The 14,310-nt window shown below is 33.1% G+C and overlaps 2 protein-coding genes across 9 annotated transcripts; both read left to right on the top strand.

Moving 5' to 3' along the window:
• Positions 1–573: 573 nt before the first annotated feature.
• LOC127107658 (putative pentatricopeptide repeat-containing protein At3g47840) lies at positions 574–6,656 on the top strand. 7 transcript variants are annotated; one of them, XM_051044965.1, is made up of 6 exons: positions 574–723; positions 1,768–1,944; positions 3,055–5,129; positions 5,252–5,755; positions 5,838–5,927; positions 6,067–6,656. In XM_051044965.1, exons 2-3 carry the CDS (start codon positions 1,779–1,781, stop codon positions 5,124–5,126), a joined length of 2,238 nt encoding a protein of 745 aa, XP_050900922.1. In that variant the 5' UTR covers positions 574–723; positions 1,768–1,778; the 3' UTR covers positions 5,127–5,129; positions 5,252–5,755; positions 5,838–5,927; positions 6,067–6,656. The 7 variants fall into 7 exon arrangements, with proteins under 7 accessions (XP_050900922.1, XP_050900923.1, XP_050900919.1 ...); XM_051044966.1 differs by having other exon boundaries at positions 6,043–6,656; XM_051044962.1 differs by having other exon boundaries at positions 6,025–6,656.
• Positions 6,657–7,711: 1,055 nt separating this feature from the next.
• Positions 7,712–11,049, top strand: LOC127107659 (nuclear pore complex protein NUP50A). 2 transcript variants are annotated; one of them, XM_051044968.1, is made up of 3 exons: positions 7,769–7,914; positions 9,371–9,429; positions 9,562–11,049. In XM_051044968.1, exon 3 carries the CDS (start codon positions 9,576–9,578, stop codon positions 10,869–10,871), a length of 1,296 nt encoding a protein of 431 aa, XP_050900925.1. In that variant the 5' UTR covers positions 7,769–7,914; positions 9,371–9,429; positions 9,562–9,575; the 3' UTR covers positions 10,872–11,049. The 2 variants fall into 2 exon arrangements, with proteins under 2 accessions (XP_050900924.1, XP_050900925.1); XM_051044967.1 differs by lacking the exon at positions 9,371–9,429 and having other exon boundaries at positions 7,712–7,914.
• Positions 11,050–14,310: the final 3,261 nt, after the last annotated feature.

Here is a 14,310-nt window from a genome sequence, read left to right as displayed (position 1 = left end):
CTCAAGACAACCGTCCTACGAGACAAATGTCTCAAAGAAGGTTTTATGACCTCTTAAACTCTAACTTTAAAATCTAACAAATGATTTAGAACTGAATACACACTATTGTAAACCTGACACCTCACCCTAACGACCGTTACTGATTTGATCGCTAAAGTGTTTGGAGATACATCTTCCTCGCCAGATACACCATATTAAGGACAGTCATCTCAAAGATCATCATCATCCTAACCATTTAAAAATAAAGATTCTTTCGGATAATATAATATATAATATAAACAAAAGATCAAGTTTGATATAGTTGAAATAAAATTTCTCACTCAAAACTATCATAATTCATCATTTGTATAACTTTAAAGATAAATATGATTAAAGTCCAATATTTTTAATAACTCAACGATTATATTTTATTAACATGTAAAATAAAATATTAATACATTTATATTGAATTTTTCACACAAATCTTCGATTTATAATGGAGAAAAGTATGATTATCTCTAATATGATTATATCTAATAAACACAACTTAGAAATAAACAAAAAATAATACATAAATGGACTTATGATACCCAATTTTCTTTTAATATTTTAACCACCCTATCTGTTTCAATTTACACCCCACCCCATCAGACTTACTCCCCGTCTCCGAGTCTCTCCATGTCCTCCATAACATTAGCCACCACGAGCACCGCCATCGAGCTCCCTTTGCATTCCTGTTGGGAGGTAACCCACATACCCCCTTCTTCCATTTTTAATCTGTGCATTCTTCCTTTACCTCTGTTTTTCTCTCATGGTTAATGGGTAGTTTAGAATTGACATCCACTACTGTTTGAGTTTTGTTGGTAAAAACTATATATTTGGGGTGATTTTATTTGTGGGGTTACTTTTTTCCATGCCAAAGTAACTTTTATGCTTGAATTGTTCCTCTCGACGGTGTTGGCATGTATAGAGTAGCTCTTTTGATACAAGCTTGAGTTTTGCACACAAGGTGTTTGTTGAAATGTCACAATGAGTTTGTTCATGTTGATTTTGAGCCAAACATGTTACTAATGGCTATAACATTTTTGCAAGTTCATATTGTTTGTTGAGAATGCATGGTTTCTTGTTTGGTTGCTTATACATTCACATTAATAAGCTTGAGTTCAAAGTGTTTGATAAATGGGCATACTAGAAGTCCGTTAGGCTATTGTTATGTGGTTTTGGAATTTAAGTTTAGGTGATGTTAAATGAAATTGAATTTATCATGTTAGGATTTGTTTATGCCTAGTTTGAATCTCTAAATTACGAGCATTCTTCTTTAGTTAATGGATTGATATGTGTATGGATTGAGATGTGGTGCCTCATTTTGGGGCTTAATACTAGAAAGACTTCAATAAAATGGGCTAAATTTGGTTTGAGAACTTATCATTGCCATCGGTCTAAATTATATTTTGTCCCAATTAATTGTGCAATTCTCCTCCCATCAGTTCGGTTTTAAACTCTAGGAGAAAATCATTTTAAGATTTGGTTTTTATTTTTATATCTATAATAATAATTATTATTTTTTGAAGGGCCTATAATTATTATTAATATAAATAGAAATTAAATAGTTTGCACCCGCTAAACCCAGGGTTGTGGATATATTACTGTTTCCCATCTCACTTCTTGTCACCTGAGTTTTTTTCTTACTTTTTATGATCATATCTGCAACCTTATTTTTTAAAATGTAAAGTAAATATAAAATGCAAAAAAATAAAGGATTATGGAAATCTTTGTTTCATTTCAAAGCCAGAGAGAAGATGCACATTTTCCAGAAACTATTCAATGGCTTCAGGCGACGTGTTTGGGTGAATCGTTGTTATGCTTCTTCTCCTGGCCTTGCCCTTGCTGATTCATTTCATCTCAATCCAGACATTCCTCTATGCTCAAGGAACCTCAACCCACCTCTCAATTATGTCTTTCCAGGTACTTTATTTTATTTTTTGAATGAATGAACTGCCTTGGTATAATTAAAAATATATGTGAATGTGTGTTTATTATTTGAATAAACAGTTATTTTTGTCCTAAATGTGTGACGCGGTGTCCTAAATGTATCAAAATAAAAAAAAAATTAAGAAATCCCAGACAGTGTCTTCTGTTAGTAATTTCATATAGAACAATCTGACTAATGTAAGACACCCGAGGACCTAACTAACCAATGAATAATATATACAAGGGCCAAATTGACTAAAAAAGATGCATTTATCCATTCAAATATGTTTTGTAAATATCTTTTTACTTTTTGTTGTTTTGTGTAGAGACTTTTATTCTGTCATATTTTTTTTGTTATTTTAACTTATGATTACTGAAAGAATTAGATAACACTTTGTATCGCAGTTTAGTGTTACATGCTAAAAAAAATTCTCCTACTTGATTTTACTTTTAATATGAAAGGTTTTGATCAAGTTGGTGTCACCTTATGTTTAGTATTATTGATTTCTTTCATTTGAACTTTAATTAAGTCTAGTATTAGTGCATTTATTGTTTTCAGCATGGTTGTTGCCTGTGCCTATTTTAGCAAAGTTACAATATGCTTTGTTTGAGAAATATTTCTTTTGGAGTTCAGATTATGGCATATTTCTATCTGAAGGAATATAAAATAGCAACCCGACTTTAAAAAATCGTCCCTTAATGCCTCAGTTGATCAAATTATAGATTAATTACTTAATAATACTTCTCCGTCCCAATTTATAAGACATTTTAGGCATTTCACATGAATTAAGTAACATAATTAATGGATGGACCTTACAGTATTGTCCTTCATTAATTACATAGGAAAGAGAAATTAAAAGAATTAGAAGAAGGAAGCGAAGTAAATAATAGTAGAAGGAATAGTTGGAAAAAAATCATTAATATTGCATTTGGAATTGTAAAGTGACTTATAATTTGGAACAATTTTTTTTGGAAAGTGACTTATATATAATTCAGGGCGGAGGTAGTAGTTCACTGATATTCATATAAGCTCTGTATGGTAATTTTAAGGTCTTCATGTTTCTGTGCCAGGTTTCAACCTTATTTAAGTTAGTATCTTTGCAGGAACTGACACTGAATGCAGAGATGTGATCTGGCAGAGTAAACCGGAACAGCAAGCTCCAATGGCTTATTATGTTCCAAATATGCTTGAACTTAACTCACAAATTAAGCAACTAATGAAACTGGGAAAACTTTGTGAAGCTAGGGATATGTTTGATAAAATGGCTCACAGAGATGAGATTTCATGGACAAATTTAATAGCGGGTTATGTCAATGCCGCAGACTCGAATGAAGCATTGATCTTATTCTCAAATATGTGGGTCAACTCTGCACTTCAAAAGGACCAATTTGTGGTTAGTGTTGCCCTCAAGGCTTGTGCACTTGGCACAAATGTATATTTTGGAGAATTATTGCATGGTTTTTCTGTGAAATCTGGTTTGATAAACTCAGTTTTTGTCAGCAGTGCCCTTGTAGACATGTACATGAAAGTAGGAAAAACAGAACAAGGTTGTAGCGTCTTTGAAAAAATGACAACAAGAAATGTAGTATCATGGACTGCCGTTATTGTGGGGCTTGTACATGCTGGTTACAGTTTGGAGGGACTATTGTACTTTTCTGAAATGTGGAGATCAAAAGTGGGCTATGATTCACATACATTTGCCATTGTTTTAAAGGCGTCTGCTGATTCAGGTTTGTTACATTATGGGAAATCCATACACGGACAAACAATAAAACAAGGCTTCAACGAAACTGCATTTGTTATTAATAGTCTTGGTACCATGTATAGTAAATGTGGGAAACCAGACTATGTCATGCGGTTATTTGGAAAAACGAGGATGCCGGATGTAGTTTCATGGACGAACCTCATCACGACTTATGTACAGATGGGTGAAGAAAAACATGCATTGGACGCATTTAAAAGAATGAGAAAATCTAACATTGGTCCCAATGAGTACACTTTTGCATCTTTAATTTCTGCTTGTGCGAATCTCGCTATTACTGAATTGGGGGAACAAATACATGGCCATGTATTGCGTCTAGGTATTGTAAATGCCTTGTCGGTGGCAAATTCCATTATCACTCTTTATTCAAAATGCGGGCTGTTACATGAAGCTTCATTGGTATTTCATGGTATGCCTAGAAAAGATATTATTTCTTGGAGCACTATAATTTCTATTTATTCTCAAGGAAATCACGCAAAAGAAGCTTTCAACTATCTATCACGGATGAGAACGGAAGGGCCGAAACCAAATGAGTTTGCTCTTGCTAGTGTTTTGAGTGTTTGTGGAAGCATGGCACTTCTTGAACCAGGTAAGCAGGTGCATGCTCATGCCCTGTGCATTGGCCTGGATCATGAAGCAATGGTTCATAGTGCTCTTATTAGTATGTATTCAAGGAGTGGAAATCTGCAAGAGGCTTCAAAAGTCTTTGATGGTATAAACAATACTGACATCGTATCATGGACTGCAATGATTAATGGGTATGCCGAACATGGTAACAGCCAAGAGGCTATTAGCTTGTTTGAGAATATTTCTGGTGTTGGTTTAATGCCAGACTATGTGACGTTTATTGGGGTTTTGACTGCTTGTAACCATGCTGGATTGGTTGATCTTGGTTTCCACTACTTTAAGTTAATGACTAATGAGTATCAGATTGCTCCTTCAAAAGAGCACTACGGTTGCATGATTGATCTTCTATGCAGAGCAGGGCGGTTGAGTGAAGCTGAGCGTATGATACGAAACATGCCATTCCTTTGTGACGACGTTGTGTGGTCTACCTTACTCCGAGCATGTAGGGATCACAGGGATGTTGACCGAGGAAGATGGGCAGCAGAACAAATGCTTCGCTTGGATCCAAATTCTGCTGGAACTCACATCACTATGGCTAACATATATGCTGCCAGTGGAAGATGGAAGGAAGTAGCACATTTAAGAAAGTTAATGAAGTCAAAGGGAGTCATAAAGGAATCAGGATGGTCTTGGATTAATGTCAATGATCAATTAAATACATTTGTTGCTGGGGATCAATCTCATCCCCTAAGTGAACATATAACAACGGTTCTGGAATTACTCAGCACGAGTATAGGAGATGCAAGGCAGGATTTTGCTTCTATTGTAGAAGATATCGAAGATTAGAAGGTATTGTTTATGAATTTTTAATATACACACATGATCCTCCTTATGGCTTAGTTTACTCTTACGTTGAATGTATAATGCACTTTCTGATGTTATTCTTGTTGTCCTGAAACTTTGGGAAATAGAGTTTCTTTCTTCAGTGGAGAATGCTAAGAATAGCTTTCCATCATCAAAGAAAAGGCGGCTGAACGGGAGCTCAGCCGAGACACTCCTCTTCACAATGAGGACGACGCTTATAATCTTACTGCGGAAACTCTCAAGAGAGGCAATGATGAGGTTCTGGCAACAGTAGTATTCTGCTCAGTCCCATGCCAAATCTATCCATTCGCAAACACTCCACTCCCCTTCAAAAACTCCCAAAGATATCCTCGAGTTTTAGATGCCGACTCTAGTGCATGGTTAAGACGTGTATTTATTCTTGTCATATCAGGAATGGTTTCGAGGACACTTCTTGATGTTTGATTTTTGCAGCATTGCTGTATTGTCTGTTCTTGTTAGAAATGGCTGAGAAGTGTTTTAAACATGCAATGGATTTGAGTGGATTGTTACCTCTATGTTTTTCTTTTGGATATACTGAAGGAGTATTAAAACTTGCAACTCTTGCTACAGCAAGGGACTTTAATTACAAGGTAACTTATTATTGACAGATAGCATGTGGGTTAAATAAATAATTTCTTATTATTTGCTAATGTGCACAGGTTAATCCAAAAGCCGCACACTCTTTGACTGATTCTGAAGAGTATCCTAGTTTGAAGATTGGCATGATGCACTTGCTGTTGAATCTAAAGATGCAGAAACAAGGTCTGTTGAATCTTGTGTAACTTATTTAAACTGTGTAATAGCCATTTCCTATATATAATTTACTATAGTTGATAACTTTAAGATACAATCAATTCAGACTGACCAACCAATTCAGCTTATTTGCATCGCGTTGAGTCAGAATAACTGGTGATTTCATGGTTAACGCGCCATTGTGGAGCTTTCTGAATTAAAATGGCATAGTATATTCAGATGGCTCATTCAATGTCAAGAGGAGTTTTTACTCCAGACAAGGAGCCGTGGTTGAACTCCCTTTTTGCCTTCCGAATATCAAGTCAAGAATGAAGTTCGCATTCGGAGCAGAGTTTGGAGCTTTCGAGGTGTCTCTGTGCAGCAACTTTTGGTTTCTTTGGAATCACAGCTGTAATTTCGTTTTCGCGTCCCAAGGCAGTATTGACGTCAAAGCAAAGAAGCTATAAAATACAGCTTCCACGAGGGTCAAATGAAAGCTTTTATATGGTTGCTTGCGGCTCATGCTAAAGGAAATTATCAGACGAAAGAGATACCCGTAGAAGTACTTTTCAAGTCTAAAGAGTTTATGAAATAGTGAAGACTAATAGTGCCTAATAACTTATCAAATTATTTATGCATCTATAACATTTCTTTGGGAAAATATTTGTCAAATTGTTTGAGAATGATAATTTGTTCATTTATTTTTTTGAAAAATTGTCACTTTATTTTTTCGATGTAATATTAATTAAATTTTATCAACTTTACAATATTGTCTTAACTACTGTACTTCCTAGTCACTAAACAATGGATGCAAATTTTTCTCCTATAAATACATGAGAAAATGAGAAAGTAATATACCAAAGAATTTACATATTAACTCTAATGGAAGCTAATTAAACGTGTCCCTAATGGTAATTTTTTACCTCTTATCTAATTTTATTTTATTTAATAGGTTACTTATTATTGGTTTTTTCTTTCCAATACATCAATTACATTATTTTTGGAAATCTCAATAGTTAATCTTTTCATAACCCATTCATATTGCATCTTACTTTATCTATTCTTAACTTTTTCATTTTCCACCATAGTAATTTTTTATTTATCCTTTAGCATAACGTCCATGGTTGTGGTTCCCTTCAACGCTTCTAAACAACCTTGTAGAATCAGTAAGACTTGATCTTACTCACATTTATGTTCTTGGTGTATGACAACATATTATTCAGTTTGGATATCAGAAAACCAAGACAGGTGGTATCCTTTAGAAGCCCAAAATCAACAGGAGTTATCACTTCGTTGAAGTACACAACTGCCATAAATGAATAGTGAGACATTCTAAGATATTTTTTAACAACATGTGATGCCTATTTATACAAGTTTTGATTCATTATGGACCACACACAAGTGCTGGTGCGATCACACAAAATAGTCGACAAAATATCTCCGTTGAAAATTACACTACCGATTTTTTAAAGCCATTCTAAAAAATCGATAACTACATGAACTTTTTTTAAGAACCCGTGATTTTTCACTATCGAATTTTTCAATGTTTTGAAAAAAAATACGATAAATCATGGTGTTTTTTTTTTTACAAAAATCGGTATGTTTTTCCACCCCTTGGTTTTCTTAAAAAATTGGTATAAATGCATACCTATTTTTTTTAATATATTATCAAATTTTTCTACTCATACCAAATTTTTTATTTATACTAACGGATTTTTTGTGTGATCTTTTTCTTAATTATAAAATATTAGAGGTGCGGTTTAAGTGTGGGGATGACAGAGAATCTCTTTAAGGGCTTCTTATCCCAAAGCCCAATTTACATTATTTTTGAATTGGCCCAACAAAAATAAACACATTCGATTTCATTTCATTCTTCAAGAATCAAAACCCTAAAACAACAAAAACTCAGCAGCTACATCGAATCAAACTAACATTTTCCATTCAATTTCATCGCATCACTGAACTATTCATCTTCCCGGAAATCTCAGCCGGAATCTCTCGCCGGTTGCCAGAAACGGTGATAATTTTTATTTTATTTTTCGAATTTTACGCACCGCGATTGTTGAACTTCCCCTTTTTCAATTGTTTCATTCTTTTTCTTTTATTCAATGTATAGAAATTGTAGAATGCTCAAATGAATTTATGCAATAGTATCATAGTTTTGAATAGATGATGAACTTGATTTTGTTAATCTGAGACTGGTTTAGTTGTAGCTCAAAAAAATATGTTGAAATTTCTATCTGTTGTTGTTATGATATTTGTTTGAATTTTGCTAGCTTAGATAACAACAAATTATTGTAGGGTGCTTATAAAGTTTTGAGCTGTAGATTCTACAGTGTTCTGTTTTTACTAGGGTTACTAAGTTGCTACATGCTTCTCAGTTTTTGCGTGTGTGTTTGTGTTTTTTTTTAAGGTTTCCATTGTCAATGTCATCTTAATTGGGTTTCTGAGCTGATTTTTTTGTTATTTTGTTACTTTGTTGGTTAAGTAGCTTAGTAGTTAGACTTGTATGCTTTAAATATGGAGAAGTGGGAAATATCGGTTTTGAAAGCATATCGTTGTCCTTGTAGGCATCAACCGAGTTGTACGTACGAGATATATTGTTTACTTATGGGATTTGTTGTTTTGTCACTTAAACATATTTAAATTGTCGTTTTGTTACTTAAACACACATAAATGGTTGAGTGCTAAAATAAGTCCAACGGTATCGTAATTTTAAATAGATAACAAATTTGATTAATCTAGAGATTTTATTTTAGCTGAAAAAATATGTTGAAGTTTTTATCAATTGATAAGATTGTTGCCAAACATTAGATTAATCGAGAGATTTCATTTTAGCTCAAAAATATGTTGAAGTTTTTATCTATTGATAAGATTGTTGCCAAACATTTGATAGCTTAGATGCGGCCGAATTATTGTAATCTACTTATACAAGGGTTTAAAGTTGTAGATACCAATGCCACTTTGTTTTGTTCTGTTTTTTACCTGGCTTGGTATGTTGCCACATGCTTCTCAGACTGTCCTTTTCTTTTTCCAAAGTTTCTTTGTCAATGTCATCTTATTGGGATTCCTTAGCTGATTTTTAACTTGTTCTGCACCTTTTTAGTATGTGTGTAACTTTTGGATATATAGGCGCATACCATTACTCTCGTACATATAGCTCGGTTTACACTTTTGTTGAATGCATACTGTGCTTTCTGACTGCAATTCTTGGTGTGCTGAAAATTAGGGAATAAAGATTCTTTCTGTAATGGAGGTTTTGCTAAGATTGCTGAGTTGAATCCTTCTGTGATTTGTTTTGTTGGTTTTTATCTGCTTGCTATAGTAGTTGAACATCAAGTGATATGTGATTGTTATTTTATGAATGAGCAACCCAATCGGGTTGGGCTCTTGGTTTGGTTTAATGATCAATGTTATAACCTTTACATTGTACTGACAAAGTCTTATGTCTGATTTTATGGTGTCCTTGTCAGTATCATCTTAATGGGATTTCTGAGCTGGTTTTTAACATGCTCTGGGCCTTTTAGTAGGTGTGAGTAACTTTTAGATATACATATATACTGACACACCATTAATGTCATATTTAGCTTAGTTTACTCTGATGCTGAATGAATACTTTACTTTCTGATTGCAATTCTTGTTGTATTGGAACTTGGTGAAATAGAAGTTCTTGCTGTAATGGAGGATACCGAGAATGCCTTACAGTCATCAAAGAAAAGGGCTGCTGGACGGGAGCTCACACGAGACACTCCTCTTGACGACGATGAAGATGACGCTGATCTTTATACTGGAACTTTCAAGAAAGCCAGTGACGAGGTTCTGGCATCCAGGAGAATTATCAAAGTAGGACGTCGCCAACAGACTAATTCTACTCCTTCTTCAAACCCTTTTGCTGGAATACGCTTGTCTGCTCCTACTGAATCCAGTGCCAAGCCTGTTGAAGCTACTGCTGAAACACTACCGGAGAAAGCTAAGGATGACGAAACTAAGCAGCAGCTAGAGAGCAAAGCTCTTGAGGTGCAGGACAAATCTACTTCAAATAACGATGCTGCAGAAAAAAACAATGTAAGTAAGGAGCTTGCGGAGAAGGAGAGTATTGGCGAGAACTCTAAAGTAGATCATGAACAAAGTAAGGATGGAAGTAAGATTGAAAATGAGGGCAATAAGGAAGCTGCTGATAAGGAAAGTGCAGGTGAGATTGAAAAAGAACCATCTACAGAAGAAAAAAATACTGAGAACAATGATAAGAGCGAAAATAGTGAAAGCAAGGATAAGGAAAACAAAGTAAGTGACGAGGCTACAGCTGAAGGTGGCCCATTCAAATCATTTCAACAGCTTTCGAGTAGTCAAAATGCCTTCACAGGTCTTGTTGGAAGTGGATTTTCTTCTTCCTTATTTTCCTTTGGGCCTAAAACAAATGATGGGTCTGCTTTAGGTAGTGGAACTGGTTCTATTTTTGGCTTGAAACTTGACCAGCCTTTGGGTCTGGGTTTATCAAACACTGGAACTTCGGGTTTTGGGACGTCAGGAGCATCTGCTATTTCCAAGAGTGAAACACTGCAGGAAGTGGTCGTTGAAACCGGTGAAGAAAATGAGGAAGTAGTTTTTAATGCAGATTCAGTGTTGTTTGAATTTGTAGAGGGAGGTTGGAAGGAACGCGGAAAAGGAGAGGTGAAGGTGAATGTCACAAGTGGAACAGAAAAGAAGGCCAGAGTTCTTATGAGGTCTAAGGGAAATTACAGATTGATTTTAAATGCGCGTCTTTACCCTGAAATGAAGCTCACAAATATGGAGAAAAAGGGTGTGACCTTTGCCTGTGCAACTGAAGGGAAAACTGGTCTTTCGACATTTGCATTGAAGTTCAGAGATGGGTCCATAGTGGAGGATTTTAAGGCTGCTATTACTGCACATAAGGGTGAGGCATCTACAACTGTGAAGACACCAGAAAATTCTCCCAAGGCTTCTGATGTTTGAGCTATATATCCCACACTCACTCTTATACTCAATTTTCTCACAAACTCAGTTTCCTTAGCTGCTATTTTGTTGTTGTTGTTGTTGTGTCTTTGTATGACAGTTAAATCATATTTGAGACTTGTTGTACTTCAATTTGAGTCAACCTGCTATGGTAGAGGGTTTTAATGTTCTGGATAAAGCGTGGATCTAAAATACAGAATATTCGATTATCAAAACTATATCTAGTGTTTAAACTATATCTAGTGTTTAAATTTTCTGACATTTAAGTATGAGGTAAGTTCTTGGATAACCAACTCCTCAACATGGTTTATACTAATGATAATAAATGCATGTTTGGTAAAGGGGAGTCGCCGAGATTTTACAAGAGCTATACTAGTTAGCTTTTGTAAAATTTCAAATCCACACTGATATTAAATATGCACTAAAGTAATTATGATTTTGATTTTATATAGATATCATTTTGTTAAAAGTAGAAAATGGAAATGAAGTTAATTTTGAAATAACAAAATGTAGATTTGGTTCATATATATGTTCAAATGGGGGGTGTTTGGATCAAGCAATTCTTTCCCTTACACTTAGGCATGATTGTATGAATAATTTGGGGAATGATAACTTGTGTCTTTACACTACTTAGACATCCACTTGTAATTTGGGTAAAATTTACTTATTTTTATTTTATTATAAGTTGTTTTTATAAATTATTTTAAATCATTTTTAGAATTTTTTTTTACAAAATATATAAAGAATATTATAAATTACTTTGATAGATCTCACATTCAATGATAGAAGTCTATGTTGCTAGATAAACTTAAAACAAAACAGTTAATGTTGCTAGATAATGTTGCTAGATACAAGTCTATCTTGTAAAATAAATTTATTGAAAAAATCAATTATAAAATTAACTTTATACCTTTATTAAAATCAATGTACAATTTCCAACATAATTATTTTCTTTAGTTCTTATCTTTTACCCTTAGGACACAAGTTAACATTATCTTAACTTATTTGCAAGAGTTTACTTATCGAAATAAATGTTTTTGACTAAATTTATAAGTTATTTTTATAATAAAAAAGTAAAATTTACTTATTTTTATTTTATTATAAGTTGTTTTTATAAATTATTTTAAATCATTTTTAGAATTTTTTTTACAAAATATATAAAGAATATTATAAATTACTTTGATAGATCTCACATTCAATGATACAAGTCTATGTTGCTAGATAAACTTAAAACAAAACAATTTAAATAGGCTCTTAGGGCTCAGTCTATTCTCACATAAGCGAGCATAAAATTAACTTTTTCTTGTCTTGTTTTAAATATTTATTGGTGTTTTTAACCTGCAACTAGATATTAGTTTACTTTTTTTAATTATTTAGTGGCACGGCGATTTTAAACCGCCATAAATTTCCAATAATTATTTTATTACAGTTTAGAATAAATTGAAGAAAAAATATAAGCAGACATTCAACGTCGGCTTAAAACATCCGTTAAATAGTAGAAATAAAAAGAAAAAAATAACAAAATCACTACTCATTTTACGGTCTTTCACGGTAGACAACACCGGCTATTAGTGTATATGTGAATTATGTTATATATATATATATATATATATATATATATATATATATATATATATATATATATATATATATATATATCAATTGATTTTTATTGAAATTAAATTTTATAGATATGATTTATATGATAATATACTTTAATTTAATGATAAATTTTGTTGTACGAATATACGATAAAGAGTTATCGAAGATGTCATAATATTAAATTTGACAATTTTTTGTCATTTAATATATATATATATATATATATATATATATATATATATATATATATATATATATATATATATATATATATATATATATATATATATATATATATATATATATATATATATATATATATATATATATATATATATATATATATATATATATATCATAGGAGGCAACACAAAATGCGCCAAGGACGGAGGATGATATTTGTCTCTCTGGAGTAGGGTTACTGGTCGTTTGTTTTTTTATTTGTGCACTTATTTATCATAAGGCCCGTCCATTGTTTGATACATTCGTCCATTTATGAAAATTTAAAGAATGATGTATGGGTGTTCAAAACCAAACCAACCCAATAGAAAACCGCAAATCAAACCAAACCAAACCGAAACCGCAAAAAATCGCATTTGGTTCGGATTCGTTTGGGTCATTTTTTAATAAAACCGCACGGTTTGGTTTGGTTTGCGGTTTGTATTTTGTAAACCGAACTAAACCAAACCAAACCGCATTATGTTACAACCCAAAGTTCACTTATCCCACATCCAACCCAAACCTCAAACCTAGTATACCTTAACCTTACAATTACGAACGATTTTCTCTTAATCACACTTAGAGTTTCAATTTCAACCTTCTTAAATCTCTTATAGTAGTATCACACATTCTTCTCGTCTTCTTTTCCATGTAGGTCTCGCCTATTCTACTCTAATAAGTCCTCTATTATGTTCTTTTTTTTTTATCTTTTATATTACTATTTTCTCTTCCAATTACGTTTTTATTGCACTTTTCTTCTCAATCTCGCATCTCTTATTTATTTATTTTTATCTTCTCTAATCTCTCATCTCATATGTTTTTTTATGCTTTATTATAATGTCTTTGATATTATTTTATGCTACTATTTATATTTGTCTTTTATTCCACTTTTGTCTAATTTGATTTTTTGTATATTGAATGAAACGTTTTTGTCTAAATATAATGAATTTTGATGTTATTTAGTAATATATTAATGACTAAATACAAAGTTATATCGTTATTTATAAGAGTATATATGGCTCAATAAAAATATTATTAAAAAACCGAACCAACCGAACCAACCCAAACCGCATTGATTTAGTTTGGTTTGGTTTTATTTCTAAAGGTCAACCGAACCAAACCGAACCGCATGCTTTTTTCTCTTGCGGTTCGGATGATTTTTATCGCAAAAACCGCCCAAACCGCACCGCGAACACCCCTAGAATGATGTGTCTTTTTTTCTCATAATGGTATGTGAGGTGGTCAAAAAAGAAAGTCACGCTCTCCAAAATCACCACTTCCCACACTCTCGAGAGAGAAGAATATTGTAACCGCTTTCTTGGGTCTTAAGATTCAGCATAAGGGATTCCTATAAATACATCAATAATTAACTTGAGAAGACCAATCCACTCACCAAATATCAATATATAAAATTCCTCATCATTTAGTGTAGCTTGCTCTAATACCACAACAACCCCAAGATTCTTAGACCGACTTACACAGTTAGAGATTGACGCTCATTTTAATTTTAATAAGTACAATTGGCACCCACCGTGGAGCTCCAATAAAACTGATATACACCACAATCGCTTCAAATAATCGATTAAGGAGCGGTCAGGTCATTGATTGTTGCCTCTTT

This window comes from Lathyrus oleraceus, chromosome 7, assembly GCF_024323335.1.
Source record: "Lathyrus oleraceus cultivar Zhongwan6 chromosome 7, CAAS_Psat_ZW6_1.0, whole genome shotgun sequence".
Classification (NCBI taxonomy): domain Eukaryota; kingdom Viridiplantae; phylum Streptophyta; class Magnoliopsida; order Fabales; family Fabaceae; genus Lathyrus; species Lathyrus oleraceus.
This window is presented reverse-complemented; position numbering and strand designations above follow the sequence as displayed.

Coding starts and splice junctions, on each gene's coding strand:
- LOC127107658 (XM_051044965.1), top strand. CDS start 1,779: ATGCACATTTTCCAGAAACTATTCAATGGCTTCAGGCGACGTGTTTGG. Junction 1,945..3,054: donor TCTCAATTATGTCTTTCCAG/GTACTTTATTTT, acceptor GTATCTTTGCAG/GAACTGACACTGAATGCAGA.
- LOC127107659 (XM_051044967.1), top strand. CDS start 9,576: ATGGAGGATACCGAGAATGCCTTACAGTCATCAAAGAAAAGGGCTGCT.